The 24,217-nt window shown below is 39.6% G+C and overlaps 1 protein-coding gene across 7 annotated transcripts in view; it reads left to right on the plus strand.

Moving 5' to 3' along the window:
* usp54b (ubiquitin specific peptidase 54b) overlaps positions 1-24,217 on the plus strand; it is a 73,138-nt gene that overhangs the window by 46,264 nt on the left and 2,657 nt on the right. For 4 of the 7 annotated variants that reach the window (XM_008437050.3, XM_008437051.3, XM_008437052.3 and 1 more), the window contains 11 exons: positions 1,676-1,825; positions 2,371-2,563; positions 2,782-2,958; positions 4,200-4,410; positions 6,859-7,233; positions 7,517-7,644; positions 7,723-7,881; positions 13,991-14,138; positions 18,282-19,066; positions 22,251-22,378; positions 22,484-22,615. In XM_008437050.3, the coding sequence (XP_008435272.2) occupies positions 1,676-1,825; positions 2,371-2,563; positions 2,782-2,958; positions 4,200-4,410; positions 6,859-7,233; positions 7,517-7,644; positions 7,723-7,881; positions 13,991-14,138; positions 18,282-19,066; positions 22,251-22,378; positions 22,484-22,615 (2,586 nt within the window). Of the gene's footprint in view, positions 1-1,675; positions 1,826-2,370; positions 2,564-2,781; positions 2,959-4,199; positions 4,411-6,858; positions 7,234-7,516; positions 7,645-7,722; positions 7,882-13,990; positions 14,139-18,281; positions 19,067-22,250; positions 22,379-22,483; positions 22,616-22,814; positions 22,952-24,217 lie in introns of all 7 variants that reach the window. The other 3 variants (XR_536319.3, XR_536320.3, XM_008437053.3) reach the window with 3 other exon arrangements.

Raw genomic sequence — 24,217 nt, forward strand, 5'->3', positions numbered from 1 at the left:
CCTGGAGGTGATCGAGTTTCAGTTTGGTGCCTTTATCAGAGCAACAAAGTACGACGGCATCAGGACCATTGTAGATTTGCCAAAATAACTCTGAAATTTTGAGATTAATCTCATCAATTTTCTAGGAAAAAAATCAGAAAATCCCAAAAAATCATGATTTTTGAAAGACAGAAATTTCCAAGTTTTATCTAGAAACTTTTACAAATTAATCTCAAAGTTTCTGAGGTTTTTTTGGTACAGATATATTCCATTTTTCTATCTACAATGGCCCTAATATGCCATTGTACCAGAGAGTTTGTGTTTAAATATGAAAGTAAACGAACCATTCACTCTTTCACAAATAAACATGCTGACCAATCATCATTCAGGAGGATGGTAAATGCTGACTGATGCAGCCAAACAGGCTCTGGGCTAAACCACTTCAGATTTAAAGGAGGGAATCACCTCATAGATCTAAAACTAGTTCATACCTGGAGGTATAAAGGAAAGTGCAATTAAATATAGCAATCACAAGTACTCTAAAGTACATTTGCTTACAAGATTTTCAACCTTTTGGAATGGGTCTCACTGCAGTAGATGCAGGTTACTGATGCAGATAAAATGGCCAAAGAGCCTAAAGTTCTTAGAGAATGATAAATGCAATGATATCTCATTCCTATTCCCAGTTTTGAAATGTTTATCTGTTAATCCCAATGGTAGACTGTGTCTGTTTGTGGAGAACAAACTGCTGTTTCTAGCTTTGCACCTTGATTTAACGTGAGAGGGTGTTTTAGCACCTGATAGTCTGCCAGACTGTCGGGTCCGGTAAACTGAATTGCATGATTTGCTACATTTTCAGCTGGTGTGGTTTGCTTTCACACTGCTTTGTCAAACAATCCAAACTTGTTCCTCCCTCACCGCGGCACCAAGAGCGACTGAAGGAAATGACATAAAAACCTCAAAAGAAGACATGAGCGCAACTTCCATCTTTGCAAACAAAAATAGAGTAGCTTCAGATTCTACAACTTTTTAGCAGTTGTAGAATTTTCTCTTTTGTCTTTGCCAACAGACCACAAGCATTAGCATTAGACACTCACGTTTGTTTTGGTTATATTTACCCAGAATGCTCTGTGCTGTAGTTCACTCCCTCCCTGCTTTTGTAGCGATCTCTGGTCGCTTGCACCACATTACGCATTCAAGCTGCGCCAGTGTTCACTTCAACCCACCCGAGATCGACACAGTTCACTTTTTTGTTCTGCATCAGTTTGATTGCGCATTCACACTTCCCTAGACAAACCAGACTTTCTAGACAAAGGAACTAGAGTTCAGTTAAAACGGACTAAACAGGACTGGTGTGAATGCACCTAAGGCTTGCAGCACAAAGTAGTGTACATTTGTGAGTGGAAGGAAAAAAAAAAAACAACTTCAGAAGGTCATGCTCCAGTTATGCACATCCATTCTGCTTTAAAAGCTGCAGCTTGCGTCGTGTTGCACGGTTCAGTTTTCGTACAAGAAACTTCTCACACGTAGTCCATCTATTAGGTGAGCAAAATGTCCTTGTTTTCATATTAACTCCTGTCCCCATCACCCCCTCACTGCCACCCCTCCTGCCTACGGCACACCTCTCCCCTGATGTCCCCCCTCCCTTCCTGTCTGCTCCCTCCTCCTCCTCCTCTTCCTCTATCTCTCTCCGTAGTTGTTCTACCGTGTGACAGAGGAAAGGGCTCGCCAGGCGGAGCTCTACTTGGTGGGCATGGTGTGCTACTACGGCAAGCACTACTCCACCTTCTTCTTCCAGACCAAGATACGCAAGTGGATGTACTTTGACGACGCCCACGTCAAAGAGGTAAGACAGTTTTTGTCTTTTTTTGGGGAGGGTGTTCTCATGCTGCAGAGTGAGGAGGCTGCACGGTACGGCATCTGCTGCATCCTCAGCAGAGCCGGTGAGAGCAGAAAGGACAGAAACTCTGCTGTGTCTTAGTTAGAGTGCTGCATGGCCCGGCTCTTTGCTTTACTGAGGAGCCTGAGGGGAAAAAAATGCTGTTGAAGTTTTATTTTGGGGATTTATTTTAGGCTTAGCTTTTATAATCTAGGCTTTGCACCTGTTCTAATATTTTGTGTTAATTCGGGCAAGAGTTTTAGTGTAAACGGAGAGGTCCTTGACTCTTCTATCAGTCACACTTCACACTGTTTATCACATTAGATGATTGAGCTAATGACAGAGTGTGACATGATGATTAAATCTGCCAGGACACACGTCAGCACAGACCCTGTTTGACCTTCTACTTTTTGCTTTTGCACAAAGTTCTACCCGAATGCAGACAGATGTATTCCTACCTTATCTATGTCTGTCTCTCCTTTGGTGCATGTGCTCCCCTGCTGCATCTCCAGATCGGCCCAAAGTGGAAGGACGTAGTGTCTCGCTGTATTAAAGGCCACTACCAGCCCCTGCTGCTGCTCTACGCTGACCCCCGTGGGACGCCGGTGATACTGCAGGAGAGCCCCAACCCTTGTACTGGCTCCAACCCGCAGCTGGAGCTCCAGCACTGCAGCAGCAAGGCTGGTTACGACAGTGAGGACTCAGGTACAGAAAAGACTAACACCCTGCTCCACGTCGGCTGGGATTACTTCGCCTTTATCAGCTGCTTTCATGAGATGATTCAGCTGTAAATGCTCTGACCTTCAGTGCTACAATCTAACCTCTGCGTGTGTTTGCAGCTGCAGGCTGGGCTTGTTTGACTGAAAACAGACGGTCAGTGTGCAGTGGTACCTGAAAGTGGTGGCCTCTCCTTTGTCTTTCAGGTCGGGAGCCATCAATATCCAGCGACACACGCACCGACTCGTCAACGGACAGTTCGAGCCACCGCACGTCCCGCAGCCGACCCCTGCACCAGTCCACGGGCAGCCGGCTCTCCAGCGAATCCCAGACCACGGTGGTCTGTAACTACGACTCGCCGCCGCTCGGTGCTGACGCTGGAGGTAAAACTACAAAGATAGAGGCATGTTATCACTCTCAGAATCTCTTTGTATTTATACTCAGTATATTTTGGGTTAAAATCTCATCATCTATACATGTCATTTGTTGTCACAATAATTTGAAGACTTATCCTATTGACTCTGCAGTCAGGAGATCTTCCACTTTCTCCCATTTTGTGATTTTACAAACACAAACTTTACTGTACTTCACTTATTTGGTAGTCCAACACAAAGTAATGCATTTTGTTTTTTCAATTTATTAAAGGTGACCAATTATGCTTCCTTATGATGGGTCTTTAGAAAACATGTTCATTACATTATTTTGCACAAAATTATTTCTATATGATGAGATTTTAGTCTGCTCAGTTCTGTCAGGTCTTCTGTCACTTTAAATCCAAATAAGGTGCTGCTGGCCACAACCTCCAACACTTTAAAGTAAAAATGGCTGCAAACTGATGTGCAATTATACAACCTTATATCTTTGAAAAGCATTGGTAGAGCCTACTGCACAACCAAAAAGAATACACCTACCGGTTTCTGGATGGTGAGTCAACAACAAAACACTTGTATTTGCCAGCAGCCATTGTAACAGCAGTAAAACCAGCTGATCAAACGTGTTGGAGCTCATGACGGCTCCAGACTCAAGACACCAAAAACAAAAACTTTTTGCCAAAAAATGGCTGGGTAGTTTTTTTTTCTTAAGCACTTGGGCTGTTTTTAGAAGCAGTTGAGACCCAAATGGAAATATGAAAATGTGCTAAATGTTAACTTTGCATAATAGGTCCCCTTTAGCAGAAAAATCACACTGCTTTATGGAGCAGTTGCACTGTTGTTTCATTAAAGTACATCACGGTTCCAGGTGGTGTAATGTGAGAAAATGGAAAAAAGTCCTAGAGTTATTAATATTTTAGCATTCGACTGTGCATGACAATTTGAACAAGCTGCTGTTTGGGTTAACAGATTGAAATAACCCCCATTGCCTCAGCTGTATCTCTGTTTTCTGGGAGCAATTGAGTTTAATTACCAGCAACACTTGTTGTGGATTTAGTTAAGAGCAAACAAAGGTCAGATTGTGTTGTTCTTCTTTTCTGTCGTCACTGCAGCTTCTTCAGGTTTTGTAGCTCATTGGTGTAAATTCCCACATTTATTTGCACTGCTGCCAGCATAATTGCTCCCTGTGGGATAAATAAAACTCTTATTGGTTTTACTTGCTCCTCCTTCCCTCCCTTTTCTCCCATGCTCAGAGTCAGCAGTGGAGGCTCCAACCTGCCACCCCTCTCCCCCCCTGCAGGAGACGGCAGTCTTCCTCCTGTCTTCACGCAGGCCCCTCACCTCCTCCTCCTCATCCTCTCGCCCCCTTTCCTCCTCATCTTCATCGGGAGTTGGGGGCTGCGAGGGCGGGGTTGGGGGACCCCACTGGGAGGATGAAAGCACGAGCAGTGAGAGCAAATCCAGGTAAGGCAAGACTATTTTGATTTAATTCTTCTTCCTAATCTCATGTTTTTCACTATCTCTCTGGGATCAGAGCCTCCCTGTTGCTTCTGTGCTTTAGGACTAAAATGCTCTGCGTGGAAACAACATTTTCTCTGTTATGATATTTTTTATTTGATTTGCATGTCTCTAACAATCATAAAAAACACTACAAAAAAGTGTTAAATTTTTTAATTTAAGATATTGTACTATCACAATTAGTATTAAAATGTGTAGTTTGATGCTAAAATTGAGCGGTTTTTGTGTTTCAATAGTGAGACCAAGGTAAATCATTTAAAATCTTTTTTACATGTCATGTGACATTTATCCTTCGAATTTCTACTGAAAGGCAAACAAATGTAAGTTGTAAATGTATAACATGTTGAAGTACCTTTTAAATTAATTTCAGCGTTCCGTACACTTGAGTTTTGCTCGCATCGGCTATAAATTACATTAAATCTAATTAACCAGGAAAACAGTTCAGCCATATTTGTAGGACACAGTTTTAACGTGTGGAGCAGTCAAAGTTTTTTTAAAAAGGAGGTGCAAAGTTATGATTCTCCTCCCATTTTTTTGACCTAAAGAAAACTTCCTGCAGCTAATTTACAAAGACTAAATCAAATCTTATTGTACTTTTTTTGCAAGAGAGCAGAAAATAAATATGACAAAAATAGCTTAATTTTATTCAAACAAAAAAACATTTTCAGGTGCTAAAATAGCAGTAGAGTGCTTGGAGTGTGATTTATGCTTAGGAAGAGAGAGTGAGCTTTTTTTTTTTTTTACAATAACTCACATTAAACCTTTGCTGTAGCTAGGTAACAAGTAATACTTGAAATTTTCTAAAAATAAAGCACATATGCGTGAAGCCGTGCACTCTAAACATGAGCCACTCTGAGTTGATTTGAATTTGATGCTTTTCTCCAAACATTTAAAGGCAAACATTTATGATCTTGTTTTTTTTTTCAAATGGAAAAGCAATAATTATTCCTCCTGCTGCTAAAATAAAATGAGATCTTGGATCCATGGCCTCAGTTAGTTTTTATTTTTGTTATCTGTAACATGTATTGACTGTTTTCACCTTAGATATTTTAAATGAATTTGCTGTTTTCTGTTAGCAACAAGGCAACAACGGCATCCCGTAGCTAGAGCTTTGATTTGTGGAGAGATGGGATTTTTTTTCATAATGCTACAGATCTAAACAGAAATCATAAGTTATATATACTCATTATGGCACTAAAAATTAGCAAAGAACTGCAGAGTAATCTGTTATGGCTGCTTCAATTACTTCTTATGATAATTCAAAGTTAATAGCAGAACTAAATCACACATTTTTCAGCAGCAAATCTTTCCTGCCGCCTCAGTTTGTCTAGTTAATTATTTAATAGTTTAATATATTTACTACAATACTTCATTTTTATCTTAAAAGTTGCATTGACATGTAATATAACATGATTATATTAATTTAAACATGGAACAGTGAAGATGGTTGCACCTTCAAATGTTTATTTTTTTGTTGTATGATGATTAAATATCTCAAATATTTCTTTATGGTGTTAGTGTCCTGTATCAAAATGTCTTGAAAAGCAAGAAATAAAGCAAACAAATAAAGCTACGAAGTAAGTTATAGTCCAATGATATATGAAAGTATCTAGCATATCCAACATATGGCTCTTTTTATGATGTAAATGCTGTTCTGCTGCTTGTTCTCTGCAGTTTAATTACCTCCTCCTCCTCACTGCCCACGCCTGCATTAGCATTTGGATTCTGAATATAGATGTGAACTTTGAGTCTTTCTTCAAATATGCACTCATACTCATCAAGTTTTATGTAATTCCTCACTTCTTTGAACCATATTAATGAAGCGGTATTGCATAAATGCTTATTAATGCTTAAGGATTATGCTCACGAGTTCCTACACGGCCTGGAAAAGTCTGGAGTTTGATTTATATATTTTTCATCCATCCATCCATACTTATCAGATAAGCCAGAAGTCAGAACCTTGACATAGCTTGACATATAAAAAGTCTTAACTGTGATAGTTTTTACTTTTACCTCATTTGCCTTGAGTTTAACACAAGTGATTTCTAGAATGTAGAAAGACATAAATTCATTTCCTGATTGAGACAGATTGTCTGTCAGATTGTCTGTCTCAATCAGACAGACAAAAAGCACATTTCTATGTGCTTTTTGGGATTGCCAAAGCATCACCTTACATTTCGCAAAGCATGTAGAAAATGTATATAAGCAAGATTATTTCCTTTGTTTGTCAGAGAATGCTTTGACCTATGAACTGTGTAACTCATCGCATTTTCTACAGAGTCCGTAATTCTTGTGATTTCTGTCCCGGTTGTTCTTTTTAATGAACAAATCTTTCTAACAGAACCACCGGATTAAACCTTACACTTCTAATCATCCACATCATTTGCTCTCTAGTTCCTCGGGAAGCCGCTACCGGCCAACCTGGAGGCCCAGGAGAGAGGCCCTGAACATCGACAGCATCTTCACCCGACAAAGAGACTCCCAGCTGGGCTACAGCGCCGCCCCTGGCTCGTCTCTCCCCGCTGAGCCCCAGCAGCCTCTCCCCATTGTGGGAGCTGCCACACAACCTGGACTGGAGGACGTGGACCGGAGGGAGACCGGGGAGGTCGGGTTTGGGCTGGTTGGGCAGCCCAGGTCTTCAAGCGGTGGGCGGACTATGGGTCCTCCTGCTCCTCCACCTCTGAGAGGGGTGGAGCACCAGCCACGTCTGATCCAGAGAATGGAGAGTGGCTACGAAAGCAGCGAGAGGAACAGCAGCAGCCCTGACAGGTACGACGCGCACAAATATCAATTACTGTCTCTGGCTCTCAGCTCCTGTTGTCCATCATGTTCCCCTCTTGTGGATTCCCTTGCTTCTTTTCTGTCCAATTGCAATTTATCAGCATGAAACATAAATGTGACATTAACAAGAACAAATGATCCAAAAGAGGTGCTCCGTAACAAAAAATTAAACCCCAAACACATTAATCTGCTTGAATCGTCTCATTTATCAGTGTTTTTCCCTTTTTCGCCGGCATTTCTTGCTATCTTCACCCTTTCTGCCTCCCAACAGGGAGGTGGGGCAACAAAAACGGGTGCTGATGTCTGGACCTTCATGGCGTTCGGTGCCCAAGTCAAAAAGCAGCGGTGCTATTATGCAGGAGCTGCCACATCCCTGCTGGGTCAGCAGCTCTGACACAGGTCTGCCCTCATACATGCAGCTACACGCAGCTTCTTTAAGTGCGACCAGTTGTTTATTTAATGTTATTCTGTTCTCAGGCTCTGGGCGCAGTGAGCTGGACGAGCTGCAGGAGGAGGTGGCGAGGAGAGCCCGCCAGCAGGAGCAGCAGAAGCGGAAGGAGGCGGAGCGGGAGGCGGCCAAGGGGTTCAACCCCAGACCCAGCAAGTTCATGGACCTGGACCAGCTCCAACACCAGGGTATGGATCAAACAACCATTAGAGCATGGCTCAACTTTTCTGTACTTACCGGTGACCTATTATGCTTCCTTGAACAGGCTGGCATAGATCTATGGGTGGTACAAAACATTTTTTGCTCAAAATAATTGTTGTACAATGGGATTTTAGTCTGGTCAGTTGTAGCTTTTAGTTCCTGTCAAATTTTAGAGGTTCTTGTCACTTTCAATCCAAATAAGCTGCTGTTAGCCACTCCCCCTAACTCAACATTTACACTCACATGTGAAAATAACTCCAAGCAGATGTGTAACTATACAAGAGATTTTTGAACAGTACAACCAACAAGAATGTAGCAAGTGGTTTCTAGATGATAAGTCAACAACAAAACACTTGTCTTTTCCAGCAGCCATTGTACAGCACACATAGTGGTAAAACCAGCTGAAAAAATGTACTGGAGCTTCCCTTGGGCTGCTAGGTAATGGCACAGTGCCCATCAATTGTGTCTTAACAATCGGGAAGCTTTTGAAATGGCTGATTTTCTAGACACCAAAAAATATAAACTTATTGCCAAAAAGTGACTGGATGTTTGTTTTGTCTTTTTTAAGTGCTTGGACTGTTTTTAGAAGCAGGTGTGACCCAAATGGAAGTAGAAAAACATGCAAAATGTGAATTTTGTATAATAGGTCCCCTTTAAGTAAGTACTCTGTAAGTACCCAATAGGTGGACGGTAAGTACAGTGCAGTAAGTCACCACAAAACGCTAGTAATGAGCTGCGAAAAGATTTGTTCACCATAAATAGATGATTTCAAACTCTCACCTTATCCTGACTTGTAAACGTACCATATAGAAGGTTATATGCTGCCACTGAGAGAAGAAGCCTCAAAACTAGATATTTTCAGAAAAAAATAAAGAAGTTAGAGGAAGTAAGTATAAATATCTATCTTAAATTTTACATATCTGCAGAAATGCTATAAAAAACACAATGTATGGTTGGTCTTCTCCATTACCATTATGCTCCACATAGGTACACTGTCATGTAACGACCCTGTATGCTGCAAAAAAGTAAATAATCATAAAGTGATGTTGTAAGCAATCACCCCATAGGTACCTTACCGGTGCCCTAAAAACACATTGAAGTACCCCACATGTTCATACATTTGTACCCAATAAGCATCAATGTCCCTTAAATATCCGGTAAGTACGATATGTAGGAAATATGATGTCTCATTTTCTGGGGTGCTTTATTCATTGTCCAGACCTAAATCTAAACTGTGAGTCAAGATAGAAAAATGCATTTTAAGATGTGGTCACCTGTTGTCAGAGTGATTTGTTTGACTTTCGCCTGACCTCATCTTTGGGCTCCATTTGTCTCTCTGTGGTATTTTTGCTTTTTCCATGTAGCCAAAAAGAATAAAACTAGGTGTGATCATTTATTTATCATTTATCATAAAAGTTTTGATTTATTGTTGTCACAATGAATTCCAATTAATGACCTTCAAGAAAAACATTGTCAGGATTGTTAATTTGAGTATTTTCTCTACTGTTTGTTCAATGAAAATGTGTTTAAATATAAATCACATTTCTTTATGTGCCTGGTGTCCTAAAGAATCATATTACAGATAGATATGTTATTCAGCAGCATTATTTGTGTTTGTGGGGCCAGGATTGCTGTGTCATGCAGTCACAGTCATATACTGTCTTAAAAAAGAATAAATAGTTTTTATTATCATAAAATATCATGATAAAACCTGAAGTCTGGATCGCCCATCCATAAAGAAAACCACAGTCAATAGTTTTTTAGCTAACTTGGGAATTGCTACAAGACCTTTAATGACCAGAAAAGTGTTCAAACATCTTCTTTATTATTCATATTTCAAATCCGGCTTAATTTCAAATTTCTCAATCAAGTTGCACAAAATACTAACTCTCCTTCCAAATAGTGTCCCAACCCTCAGTGGAAAACAAGACTTAGGTGTGTGATTCATGGCTTCGGTAATTTTGGGGTAAACTGCCATCAAATTAGAGAGGAATGATAAACAACTTATTGCAGTAGTGGAATAATTTCCTTAGTGACCCAGGAGGACACAGCGATTCTAGCGTAATAATAGCCACTCTGGTAATTTATTTTGAACTCAGGGACCACAAAGTTGTAGGATAAATGTGGTGGTATCGATTTGGAGGAATTTACCAAGTGGAAAGAATGTACAACCTGATGCAGAAAGATAATGCAGTGTAAAACACAGCTGGGTAAGTTAATGCTGTTTTATTGATTTTGATACTTTACTTTTAAATCAGTTATCAGGCTACGCCTCGAACATTTGGTGATGCAGTGCATGTTTTACATAGAATGATTCAATTACCTTCATAATAATCAACATCAATTGTATGTTGTTCCAGGGAACAATGTACATTAAGCTTAAAAGAGATTAATATATAAAAATTGTAAAAAAACAAAAAAAACAATAAAAACTGTAAAAAAAGAAGTTAGCATCTAAGCAATATTTATATATTCTTTACTGATTCACTAAATCAAAAGAAATCGAATAAAAATACAAACAAAAAATTTAAATTTAAATAAAAAATCTGTAACCCTAATTATAAGCTGCACTACTGATTTCATGCTAATGTTAATACTTTGCTTTGATCTAATAAGGAAAAGTAGAGATAAAGTCAGTTTACAGGCCTAACTTTTTTATTGACATCGAAATAGCAACAGAAATCTCATTCAGGGCTGTCCAGGTTATGACAGTCCAGTGTCGTAACTCTACTCTGATCACTTGTTCTGCTCTCAAATTATAGCCTCCCTGAGCCATATTAAATTTTACCACTGGACTTTCCTAAAACTACCTTCTTTGTATTATGGCATCGTTAATGTTCACAGCATTTGGTTATTTCTGGCTTTAAATCCTGCTGGAGATAAAAACGAGTAAATATCAGTGTTAAAAAGTGAAGCATTATTATATCATGTTAATAAAAAAATCGTTTAATGATTAAAAAGAAGTTTTATAGTGGCTGTGTTTAAGACAAATTGTGGCATTCAGGTTACAGAAATGTAACCGTTGTTTCTCACCTTGTAATTTTGAATTTTGGTGTCTTTAATGTAAAATAACACATAAAACTTACAACAGCTAAAGATTTACTTACTACATTCCTGTTTGTGTCATGTCTGTCCTACTGTGGGTGCAGCAGTGTGTTCAGCCTTATGCACCTGGTACTATACACACACGCACGCGCACACACACACACACACACATACTACAGTACAGGCAGCCTTAATGAATGGAAAGGACAAGTTGTGAACAAATGGATGACATTCCTATCAGCGCGATTATGTAACAGAATTCGGGTTCGACACATCGGTATCGATGACTGAGCCAGACTTTAATCTAATATCATACTTTAAGGGACGGCAGAGCCAACATCAAGTCTCCATTATTCCTCCCTCAGAAGCAAGGATGTTAAAATGCCACAGTCCTGTAGCAACAATGCATCAATAGGACGACACTGGCCAGTAAACCACTCAAATCAACAGACGGGCTGCAGATTAATGGCATTTAAGTTGGTGTTGGGTTCACTTTTTCCAAGCAAATTACAAACAAATCTAATGTTTTAAAAGGTACTTCAATCTAATGATTTTTTTAAGGCAAAGTTTATTTGTATTGCATGGATTCAAGTTAAATTCTCAACAGGTTAAAAATGCACTAAATGTAAACAATATATAAAAGAAACGGGGAAAAAAGTTTTAACATGTGGAGAACTAAGATGAGAAAGATTAAATAAGTTTTATCTTTAGGGGAAGGCTGTGGTTGGAATATTTAAGGCTTGAAGTTTTCTGAATATTTCAAAATGTAGACAGTTTGCTCCAGAGCTGAGGAACATAGAAGCTAAATGTTGTTTCCTCTTCTGTCTTGGTTCTGATAGTACTGGGTCCAAAAGTCTCAGATGTCCCGAGGCACATAGACAGTTCAGAACCGATATTCAACTCTAAAATGGATTTAATCCAAGAGGCTTCAGTGATTTATAGATTTGCCTGATAAATATCTGTTTATGCAACATTTAAATGATCTAACTTACTGAAAAAAGCATGCATAAGTTTCACCATGTCCTAATTCATCAGGAAAGCTTTTAACCTGGCAGCAAATTACCGGTAAATATGGTAGCTGGCTGATTAGACTTTATTTAATGTCTTTTTGAGATTAAAAATCTCTTTTTGAGGAGAGACTTGGCAAAGACCGGCAGCAACACACCGACAATTCAAAACCCAATTAAAATACAACATGGATAATAAAGGAAGAACAATAACAAAGAGCAAACACACCCACTGGAGTAAAAAGAAGACTAATGTGCTTAGTCTTATTTTCAAAAATATAAGACCAGATAGGTTTCAAAAATATATTCCAACGGGTCATCAGTGTACCGTTGGGGAGCATGTAGATACTGAAAAGAAGTGTTATCATAATGGAGCCCTGAGGATCCCCAGATGGGATTTATTCACTTAAATAATTAGTGCCAAATGACTTAGGCTAGTCACGGTTTAATAAGGAAGATCTATAATATCTAGATTAGTCGGTATGTAATGAGATCTAGTAAAATTAAAACAGAAGTTTTGGATGCATCAAGCATAAAGTCACATGTCTTGATTTTTTATTTTTACAGTTCTGGGGTTTAGCCTTATACCTTACTCAAATTCACATATTTTCCTTCCAGTCTCTCAAACTTTGACCCAAATCGCTCCATTGCTAAGAAATGATTACCTGCATTAAAAAACGTCATAAAGTTGGTTACTCACATTACTGCCTGCATACATTCGTTGCGTTAGCATGTTCACTTGGCTCAGGCTGCAGTGCATTAGGATCTACTTTGACAGATTTGAATTACAATCTCTGTACACTAATACTGCTTTATCATGAGAAAAAATATTCCAGAATACTTTATAGGGGATAAAAAGTTACAGCTAGAATTTCAAAGACCTCTACATTACCAAATTGCTGACTCATGCACTTTATATCATTGCTTATTTTTCACAATGGCGTTAAATTCAGAGTGGCTCCCTGAGAAAGAAACAGTGTTTTTGTTGTTGTTGTTGTGCTTTTCTCTCTTGTTTGTCGCTTCATGAAAAGTCTTGACGTTTGTTTTCTCGACTTTCATCTTCCTCTTCTGATTTGTACAGATTTAGTGGCTGACGCTTGAGCAGAAGTGTGAAATTAATATCACCTGAAAGCTTTGCTCCACGAGCTTTTATGTGCCTTCTCTTGTTTGTATCAGTGTTCAGATTAGTAGTAGATATGGAGATTTCATGTTTTTGTCCTCCATATTAATACTATTCAACATAAACAGTAAAGCGCTTATCTTTCCTTAGACTCTTAAGACATCTTTTCAGTAAAAGTATTTGTAACTTTTATTCATTATTGACTCTGATTTGTAGTAAATCTTTATCCAAAGCTGAAATTTTCATTTGGATCAAACTACTGCGGTGCTGCTAAATTAATTTAAAATGAGCCAGAATCTGAGCAACTGCTAAATGTTTTATCAGAGGTTTCAGAGCAAAATAAGCGCTCACTGCCACGTCTGCAGACAGCACAGCTTTAGGCTCAGTAAGAGTTTCAGCTTACGTATCTTTGATTACTGATGTTTGTGGGCTTGTTAGATGAAACATGCCATGCTAGCTAACATTTCTATTCAGGATAAGTCCAAATAGGTTATCAGTAGGGGAGTGTACATTGCAAAAACACAAAATCTTTCCAGGTATTTTTGGACATGTCATAAGTGAAATAATCTGCTAAAAGAACCAATTCTTTTTTTTAATCGATATTGAAGAATTATTGACCTAAAACCAGCTGGAAAATGACTTGTAGGTTAGTTTTGTTTTGTTTTAGGTGACATTTGAACTGGAAACAGGACAGAAAATCCTTGGCAGGGTTTTGTGTTTTTGCAGTGTAGTGCATGCAGGCCCCCAGCCCTCCAAAAGACAAACTTTCCTTCTTCTGCACTTTTTGCTCTGTCTCCGTTGTTTTCTCATCCTAACCTTCTTCCACTAATTTTATGCTCTCTTTACATTTTCGCTGCCACTCTGTCGTTATATCTCTCTGTCTCTTGTCCCTTTTATCTCCCGCCCTGTTGTTAACACCCTCAGCTGTGCTCAGACCCCTGCATGAGGCTAACGCTCATAGTGGATTGGCTGTAGCTGCGTGCATGAGGAGCACTGGGGGCCCAGTCAAACGCAGGCAGGAACAGGAAATGGAACGGGACACGGGAAACGCCCTCCCACAGGGGCCTAGCAGGTACCACAACTGTCCCTCACCCCCCCACACACCTTATGTGTCCGCAGCGGTGCCTGTATAAAAATCCCCCTGTTTCCTCAGCTCAAAGCGACCCTCTGTGTATCTCAACTCGTTGTTCTCCATTAGTTCTGGCTGGCCTGTGTTGTTGTGACCCCCACCCAAACGCCTCCAGCTGTTTGTGTGCCTGAATGTGTGTTCTCAAGCACACATTTGTTACTTTACAGAGAAACTTCTTGTCCCCTTTGTGTATTTGTTGCAATGCAGTAAAAGCTTTGCTGCTTTGCTGTGTTTTCCCGTTGAGAATAAAAACAGAGTCGGTGTTGCTCTCTGCGTCTCTGTACTTCACTGCTTCTTCTGCATTGTTGTTTGTGTGCGCTACCGAGGCTTCCCTCTGCTCTTTCAGCGCTGCTGACCCGTCCTGCTCTGAACTGTAAAGCCGCAGTCTGTCACTGTGCTTCGTTTTCTTGATCTTTGTCGCTGAATGTGTTTCAGTAATTCAGTCTGGTTGTTTCTCAGTATGTTAGTTTGAGAGGTGAACCAAATGTTATGAAATACACTGTATGCCAGTTGATTGTCTATGAAATTAAAAAGCATTCAAAGTAGAGATTATATTTGCTCGTAGAGTTAAAAAAAAACACGCAATCAGGAATAAGGTTTTCTGCTAAATTACCACAAATATAATTAAAAAGGGCATTTTCAGATTCTGAGCTATCCATCCTTTTTTGATCATTTGCATCCAGAGTCCAAATCATACTTTTAACATCTTAAAGTTCCTGATTAATATTTCTTTAGGCTTTCCAAGTTTTTCTTTGGACATGTGAGCTGCTTTTTTGGTCATTTTTAGTCCAGTATCTGATCATATTCATGTGAATGTTACCTTATTTGACTCTCTCAGATTTTTATAAATAATTATTTTATCCAACTACATTTAACATATAGTAATAATTTTTATGTGAGCTGTCATTAATTGTTTATAGCAGGAGCCGATCCCAGAATAATCTATTTGCGATTAGCATGGATAAAGATGCAGTTATTACTAAAACAGCAGCAGAGTGTAAAAGATTGTTACCTTTATCTCGTAACTAGTTGCCAACATTTCCAATTCAAGCACGTTCTGTAACAAACACTGGAGGCTGTACAGGATAAAACCAAGTGACTTGCTGTTCCTCTTTTATCCTTCCTGTAATCCTCTGAATGTTTTGCTCTTTCTTGCTCTCTACATAAACTGGGAAAGTCTTAATTGACATCTGACTGAGCCTGAAAATAGATAAATGCTGCGATTTCTTCATGTAGTAGCAGACTCTGCACTAAAGAGTGTTTTTCACAAAGCAACCTTATAGCCTCTGGTAGCATACGGTGCATTCACTTGGAAAATTAATATAGGAAAATAAACTGCTAGCCACTTAAGTAAACTCCAGTTTGCTAGTTTTAATGCTGAACCATCAAAGTAGCTGCTAGCATAAAGAGCTAACAAGTGAGTTAGCTACTTCTGAGTCGCTTTTTCCGAAGCTAATCGAGTCGTGGTGCAGTACTACAAAAATAGTTTCCCTAAGGGTGCTCATGAAAATGTATTAGGCATCTTCCTTTGCTCTGAGCCAAATTAACTTTCTGTAATCACATCGGTGGAAATAAAGCCTGGATGTGCTAACTTGTTAATATTGATTTTAGTCTGCATTTCATTACAGCTCTGTTTAGACCGTAGTGAAACTTTCGGGGGGAGAAAAGTGACTCCATCTGTTACCAGTGGTACTGGAGGGAAGGAGTAGGTGGAAGTAAAGCTCTCAGCACTCAGCCTTTTTTATTACCTTCCTCCTCTCCTCTATTGATCAACATAAGCCTCTGATTTATAGCTTGCTGCTGCAGAGCCTTCTTCGTAATTACAAGGGCTTGAAAAGCGACATGAGAGTTAATGTGGGGGATGGGGGCGCTCTCGCTCTCATAGACACATAGGCTATGTGGCACCAAACTAAAATAATCACATTTACAGATTTGCTTTTCACACATACTCTAACGCACTCGATGCAAGGATAAAACCTTTCTCTGCACATTCATTAATGTTCATCTCTTTACAAACATTTCCTTGGTCTTTACTTGCTTTTGAGCATATTTCAGCCTCACGGTTTTGGGAATAATTTAGGCATAAAGAGGCTCTTAAAGTTGTTGATGGGCATTTATTGCACACATTTGAACAGCAAACACAAATAAAAATCAATATTGAGCCAAAATCACTGACATTTATATTCTTTACATACCTAATGCTTAAATAACATCTACAAAGATGTACCAAAAATCCTTAAATAGACTCAAATGTCCTTTTTTTAAATCAGATTGTCACTTAACTTAAAGCTTATATGCAACTATTTCCTGCAGTGGGTTACTTCAACGGCTTTTAAACATCATGCATAAATAAACCAGAACTCCTTATTGGCAAAAACAAGGTTTAGCTGGAAATTAATAAAATTAAAAATGCTGTCACTCAGACTACTTTAATCCTCTCCATAAATTAATTAACTACTTAATAAGAGTTAATTACTTTGCAGTAAAATAAAATATATATATATATATAAATGGCATAACGTTCATATGAATCCAGTATGTGAAAATGAATGAATGTGCAGCATGAACAAGAAATGAATCAGTGTGTTTGCACTAGACAGGAGCTCAGTTTATTTTCCCATAACTTTCAGTAGAAATACAGTGACACAAGACTAAATAAACTTATTTAAGTTCGTATGTTTAAAACAGAAAGCAAACCATATGTTCATTGGTTTTATGATTTGCAAAAAAAGAGAACAAAATTCACAAAATTCGGGAGTAGTTTCAAGTGAATAGAAAAGAAATCATCTGTTAATCAGATGATCTTCAGCTGGATCAGCCCCGGCTGAAACTCAAAAATTCAGTTTTTTTCCTATCTGTGAACGCACCATATGCCACCAGGTTGTCATGACAACAGCACTGTTTCGTGGGAAAGAAAAGTCAAATTGGGTTTTTCCACTAAAGTGGTTCCAGCTCCCATTACTGGACAATTGGTATGGAGAGTGTTTTTAATTTGAAGCCTGTTCCAAATTAAATCTATGATCACTAACAAAGATTACAAAATGTGACACAGAAAATAGTGTTTCAGGACAGAATCAGGATTATTCTTAACCAGAATGACTATTTATTTATTTATTTATTTATTTATTTATTTATTTATTTATTTATTTATTTATTTATTTTATTTTGTCCTTTTGGATGCTTCCCGTTTTTGAAGACAGGACTCTCCACATATTTGTATTTTGTTTAAACTTCATATTTCATTCTCCACTTTTCTTTTTTTCTCAACTTTAAAGCAAAAATTACTTGATTAAGGCTGAAGCCATTAATCGGATCAATCGTGATGAATCCGTTATTGAAATAATCATCAACATGTTTAGTAAGTGATTAATTGTTAACTGGAGTGTTCAAGCTCAGAAAAACAACATATTCAGAGTAGCATCTAAGCCAAAACTGTGCAAAAAAATCTGACTGTCAATTGATTAATCCTTTAATTATCAGAATAATCAGTAGATTAATCGCCAACTAAAATTCACGAACAGGCAGAAAATGAGCAAAAAAGCAGCCGAAGTAAAGACAAAAACTTTGAAAAACCTTCATAACTCCTGGAAAAGTATTGATTAACGCCACTGTAAAGGACTACAAGCCTGGAAGTAATGCATGAAGAAATTATAGGTACTTTAAAACTCTAGCAGGGCGTTGAAGATCAAATGCTTTAAACATCAGTGAAAGCAAATCAATAAAGTAATAATATATGGTGGCGGTTCAAAGTTTAGAGCAGCAGAAGCTTCGTTAATTATGTTGGTATGTGTAGATTTGCGCTTTAAGGCCTTTGATAAAGTGAAATCTGCTGTTAGGGTTTCTCTGAACAGACTGATCCGTCAGCTTGTGCTTCATAAACAGCACGGCTCATTGCGGCAGGCGGCATCATCACCGTGTGTTTGGTTCTGTAAGTGTGTGTTTGTGCTTGTTTACCCCGCTGTTGTGACCTTCCCTCGATGCAGTAACTCACCTGACGTCAAAGCTGCTCGGTTTTTCTGTTTTTTTTCTCCTCCTCCTGCTCTGAGTTGTCTGACTCGAGCCCCTCCCCTCTCTTGTGTGCTCCAGTGAACAGCCTGGCTCGATCCAAGTACTGCTGACGCCCAATCAGGAGGAGGAAGAGGACGAGTCAACGAGCAGCAGGGACGGTCCTCAGGGTCAGAACCTGCCCCCGCCTCCTCCGCCTTACCGCCCCGCTCCCCCTCGACCCACGCTAACCCTCAGCATCAGCCACCCCTGCGGCCCATCCGTTCAGGGTGAGGAGGAGGAGAAGGGGGGCAGGTGCACTGGTGACGAAGGTGAGGATGGGAGTGAGGGGACGGGGGTGAGGCTGTGCGAGTTGCTGCAGGCCGGGGGGGTGAGTGTCCGACCCCTGGGGAAGCACTTAGCCATCTCTCTACCCTCACTTCCTCTTCGTCTCTGGGATACACACAGTGCACACGCCTCACACTCCACACACAACCCCCCTCCGCCCCCGTCGCCCCCTCCGGAAACGTACGGGCAGAGGAAACCCCTCACCCCGCTCTGGCAGCCGCCCCACCCACATTCCCCTGACGGAGGGTGGCAGCAGCATGCGGTCCTCGCCGATGGAAGCACGCGTCACTGGTCCTCCTGGAGCCTGGACCGCCCGGACGCCGTGGTAACGCCGTATGACACGCCCCCGGACCGGTGCTTTCCCATCAGGCCGCAGAACCCTGGTCAGAGCTGCAGCTACAGTTGTCAGTCTTCTCCAGGGCACTACAGCTCCCAGCATGCCCTGGGGCAGCACGGCGATCTCTGCTGTGACCGTGAAGAGGCTGAGCTGTCCGAGCTGGACTCCCTTTACCAGGCCAGTCTGCAGGCTGGAAGATCAGGTACACACACACGCACACACACAAACACACACACAAACACACACACCTGCAGACACATTGTGGTTTCATACATTTACTCAGAAGTTGGAAGAGTAGCCAAATGTTGTACTCAAGTAAGAGCAACAACACTTCAACATATTTTTACTCAAGTAAAAGTAAAAAGGAGAAAATTACTCAATTACTCAGTTAAGAGTAAAATCACATTTGGCAGAGTTGGGTCGTGACTACTTACATTTACTTGAGTTACTTTTTGGAAAAACTGTAGGAATATTTTTAGTTTTACTTGAGTAAAATTTCTGGATACTCTACCCACTGAAGAATGAAGAGCAAATATTTGGTTTAATTTGACCAAATATTTATCAGACACACACCTGCAGTTTTTGCTAAAGTTTTATATTGAAAGAAATGATTTATAAAAATTATTTTTGCCTGATTTTGTTATTTTGTGATCATATTACACAAATTATTTTCAGTTCGATCTTAAAAATACCAAAATTTCCAAGTAAGTTTATATTTTGGTCCGTCTGATGATGTAATTTTGAAATATTAAACAATTAATGTTTTTATCAGTGACTCAGTACTTTTTACCAAATACTTTTTCACTCTTACTTGAGTCATTTCTTGGATGGGTACTTTTACTTTTACTTCAGTAAAAATATGTTAAAGTATCGATACTCTTATTGTTACTGTTACTTCTACTCTTACTCATATTTTTTATTATTTGTGGAGGTGACAGTTTGAATTAGATGAAAAGTAGATGAACAAATAATGGCTCTGACCTGAAAACTATAGAAAATTTGTAGTATGTGTAAAAATAAACCGAATGTTTTACTTCTTCTCCACTTAGTCTACTCTAAAGAGTGTTCAAATATCCAACTGGATTTACTGCAAGACGTTGCTGATGACTATAAAAAACACTTCAACTGCATCTTTAAAATCCCCAAATGAATATGACAATGACGGCAGCCACAAATGTTTTATTTATGTTTTCCCTCCACTTTTTTTTCTCTGTTTTTACAAATGTGTCATCTTCAGACATAGAAATGTAAATAAGTGTTGTGACCTACAAAAAAAATCATGAATCACAATCTTCAACAGTACAGTTTTTAACTTCCAGCAGTAAACTGTGAGGCTTTTGGACAGACCTCTGTGGATCTCTGCAAATAACAAAGTTGTAATTGTTCCCCTGAAGGGCTCAATCTGTGAGTTCGGTCATGCACAGCCTGCTCATCTGTGCACACGTTTCTGAGTGGAAGAATTAAGAAAATGTTTCTGCTCACTTCAAACTTTACTGTGAAAAATGCAAACCAGAGCCATGCCTCATGTTGAGGTTTTGCATTAACTTCCTAGAAACATTTTTTTTTCCTCAAAAAATTCAGAGGTTATACCACTAACATTTTGCTGCCACCTTTATTAATGTAAACATGGCTAGAATATCAGTAGAAGACATGACTTCATGTTGCATGAGTGAAGATTTAATTACCGTATTTTCTGTACTACAGAGCGCACCATACTATAAGCCGCACCTACAAATTTCATTTGAAAAAAACTGGAAACGTACATATAAAAGCCGCACCGGGCTATAAGCCGCTGGTATCTCCGCCGCTCTTGGTTTTCCATAAGGACGCAGCCCACCGTCTCCAACGCCAAACCATAGTTTCGTTCACGCCGAGTTTACGTGCAACGACTCTATTTCCCCCCTGTACTGCATGATCGACAGCCCTCAACTTAGAAGCTGCATCATATGAGTTTGAAGAAATTTCTCCGTCGTGCCTGCTGCTAGCATGTGCTTGTTGATTTCCAATTTTGACTTCCGATGATTCACTTCCTGCTAAAGCGCCCCCTGGTGGTTGAAGAAAAATCCGCAGAGAAGCCGCACCGGGATAAGCCGCATGGTTCAAAGCGAGGGGAAAAAAGTAGCGGATTCTAGTCAGAAAAATACGGCAAATAAAACCGTGATGTAATCATAGCACCTCTTCAACTTTGTGCTGTTGTAAGACTTCAGTTTAAATTGTGAGGATTTTGGCATTAAAGTCAAAGCTTTAATGTAGGTAGGAATTATTAAAGGACTGAATTTCAATGGTTTTTGCGGACTACATATTTATCGACTGACCTCTGTAGAAGTATCAACCACATATTTTTTTAAACACTTTATTTATGCTTTAAAAACAGAAAGAATTGTGGATATGTGAGTTATAAAAAGTGGAATATTTCCATGAAAAATGTGTAGGAAGACTGCTCTCTAAATGAGATTAACATATTCATGTTGAAACTTTGAAACTAGTTCAGATTTTTTTCAGGGTTGCCTTCGTTGATTTGAGTCACTTCTGATCTAGGAGCTGAACATTTCACGTTTTGTGAACTGGATTACAGGAACCATCTCAGATCTGATATTCTTGTCATAAAATAAATTCCACTGTACATCCGGCCACAACTGATAAGATAAAACAAAACAAGAAAACAGTGGCAAAATCTGCCAGGACTGAAATGTCTGTTCTGTGCTGCGTTGGTCTGAACATTTTTTGCGTATAGTGACTCACTTTGGGCAGTGACTCATATTCGACACTGACAGATGGAGTTCAATTTTTAAACATAATTAGGTTTAAAATGGATGGGCTGTATGCTAAACTCTTCATTTTGGATCGCACTATTTAACTAATCTAAAGTTACAGTTTCTTTCTGATAAAGATTAAATAACTTTTAATGACTTTCTCTTCGCTAAGTGGCTTCATTTTCCCAGTTTCCTATCAGAGCAAGATGAGGGAAAAAAACAGTGGCAACCATATAATTATGGCTGGTGGAATCGTTTACATTTTCTACATTAAGTCTTTTTAAGAATGCACACAATGATAAAGATAGCTCAATTTTGTTTTAAATAAGAATATAAACATTGTGTTGCCTAATTAACAACAATTGAACTGGGTGAAGCTTAAACTACTTGTCACTTGAGTAGTTTTGGGTAAAACATTTAATTACAAAGGAGTTTTCATCCTCAAGGCAAAATGTAAATATATTTCTACAGTTTTGGCTCAATTACTGCTCTGAGTAGGTTTTTTTTTTCTTCTAAAAATAGCCTTTTTTAGTCTGTATTCTCCAATTAACGATTAACCGATCACTAGATTAGTCGATGATTATTTCAGTAACGATTTTCTCACAATTAGTCGTTTCATCTGCATGTTTGCAGGCTGCAGCCCATCTGAGAGGCTGATATCCAGGATGGGAGGGCAGACGCGCTCCAAGACCCCCAACGCAGACATGGAGAGGAGTGTGTACGGGGCGGACAGCACCAGCACCCCCACCTACCTCAACAAGGCAACACCTGCTTAATGATTTTCTTTTGCAGAATCTCGTCACGTGCTCACGGGTCATCAGTCAGAGACGATAAGGGACGCTTTGTCTCCCTCTCCTTCTTTGCAGCCAGTGATGTTGCGGGATCCACGTTTGGGGGCGGAGCCTGATGATGGGGAGAACCAGAGGCGAATCGGACGCAGCCTGAGCGGCACGGTAGTGACCTCCCGCCGCAGCCGCCTCACTGCAACCCGCAGCTTTGTGAGTAGGGTTTCCAGTGCTCTGCTGCCTCCTTGTGGCCTCGTTCTTAACTGCACCTGCCTGATGTCCCGTGGTCACGTTTCGCGCATTGCTTGTCCCTGTGCTTTTCTCCCCCCTTCACTGTCTGTCTCATTTCTTCCTGTTCTCCTGTTTCCAATCTGTCCCCCTGCTCTCTGCGTCTCCTCTGTCTCTCTCTAAGGTGAAGCAGGCTGATGTCAGTGCCTCTCCTTGCTTACTTCCTCTCTTCTGAGTCCCTGTTGCTATTCCACTACCATCACTTCCTCCATCCTCATAACCAACACCTCTTCATCACCACTTCCCTTCACTGCTTCACAGGTAAACTCTGCTTCTTTAGAGCAGCCTACTGCTCATGCTTTGGCTCTGCTGCTTTGTGTGCCACATAAATTGGAAGTGAGCGACCTAAATGAATCATGTGAGAGTAACTAAATAAGGGCCATTTGTTAGATCTCAGATTGAATTTGTTTCATGGCTTTGGGCTTTCTGGACTAATCCGGCACTAAAGCAGCATAGTTTTAATTTGCAGTTATCATGACTTTATCGTGGGAATCTTCTCTAATTTCCCTCAACTGCCTACCGTTAAAGATTATTTTGGTCTTTGTGAGAGACTAAGAAGTGCTTTTTTTTTAAGTTCAACAAAACAAATATTTCTTGTAAGAATAGGAAGACAAAATCTACAAATGCACTGCTTTTGTAAACCCAGAAACAATAAAACATCGGGGTAAATTTGAATATTGTTGAATATTTCATCAACTCAAAAAGTGAAGTTCTTGTAATACACACACAGAGATGCATTACAAGTGGTTAAGATTTTTCTGGTTTTCAGCTGAGTACACCTAACATTACCACATAAAACCAAAGGAGAAATGGATTTTAAGACAGAAATCTTGTGTTATGCCCTTCACACTCATGAGGAGAGCTGCTGACAGGATAGTCGCCCAGCATACTGTCTCTGTCTCCATCCATAACACAGGCAGCTCACAAAAGGTCAGTGCTAAAAACAAAACTAGCTCTTCTTAGAGGGCAAGGTTTTCCCCAGAAAACTTGCTAAGCCTGGTGGTTGGGCACTAGGGCAGTCATTCATCCAGCGGCCTGTCGTTTTTTTTTAGTTAAAATTTTCTTAAAGTTGACAGGAAATTTTAAAATATCACTTGAAAATTATGTGTTACTGGAAGATTTGAAGATCAATGCCTGAACACCAACTATAAAGTGTTAAAAAATGCAAACATTCTAAAAAGACTTAAATAAATAAGCAATGCTAAGCCTGGTGGGGGCACAAATAAAGCGTTGAAATAAAAATATGAATAAAATCCATTTGAGCATCAATGTCACTTCAGTTTAATCATTTCAACGACAGCAGTAAGAGCTGTTATCAGCTTTACATCATGTTATAATGTTATTCCTTCATCAAAGACATACCTGAAGTGTTACTCTCATTCTTTCATGCATGCTGGAGGAATCCTTTAGTTTCCATGGCAACCATTCAGCAGTGCAAAAAGCCTGGTTGGACCTAGCTCCGCCTCCAAGGCACAGCTCCTCCTCCAAGCTGCTGTGTCCAAGCTCCCGTTTTATAAAGCAGCCCCC

This window comes from Poecilia reticulata, chromosome 19, assembly GCF_904066995.2.
Source record: "Poecilia reticulata chromosome 19, P_reticulata-male-v2, whole genome shotgun sequence".
Classification (NCBI taxonomy): Eukaryota; Metazoa; Chordata; class Actinopteri; order Cyprinodontiformes; family Poeciliidae; genus Poecilia; species Poecilia reticulata.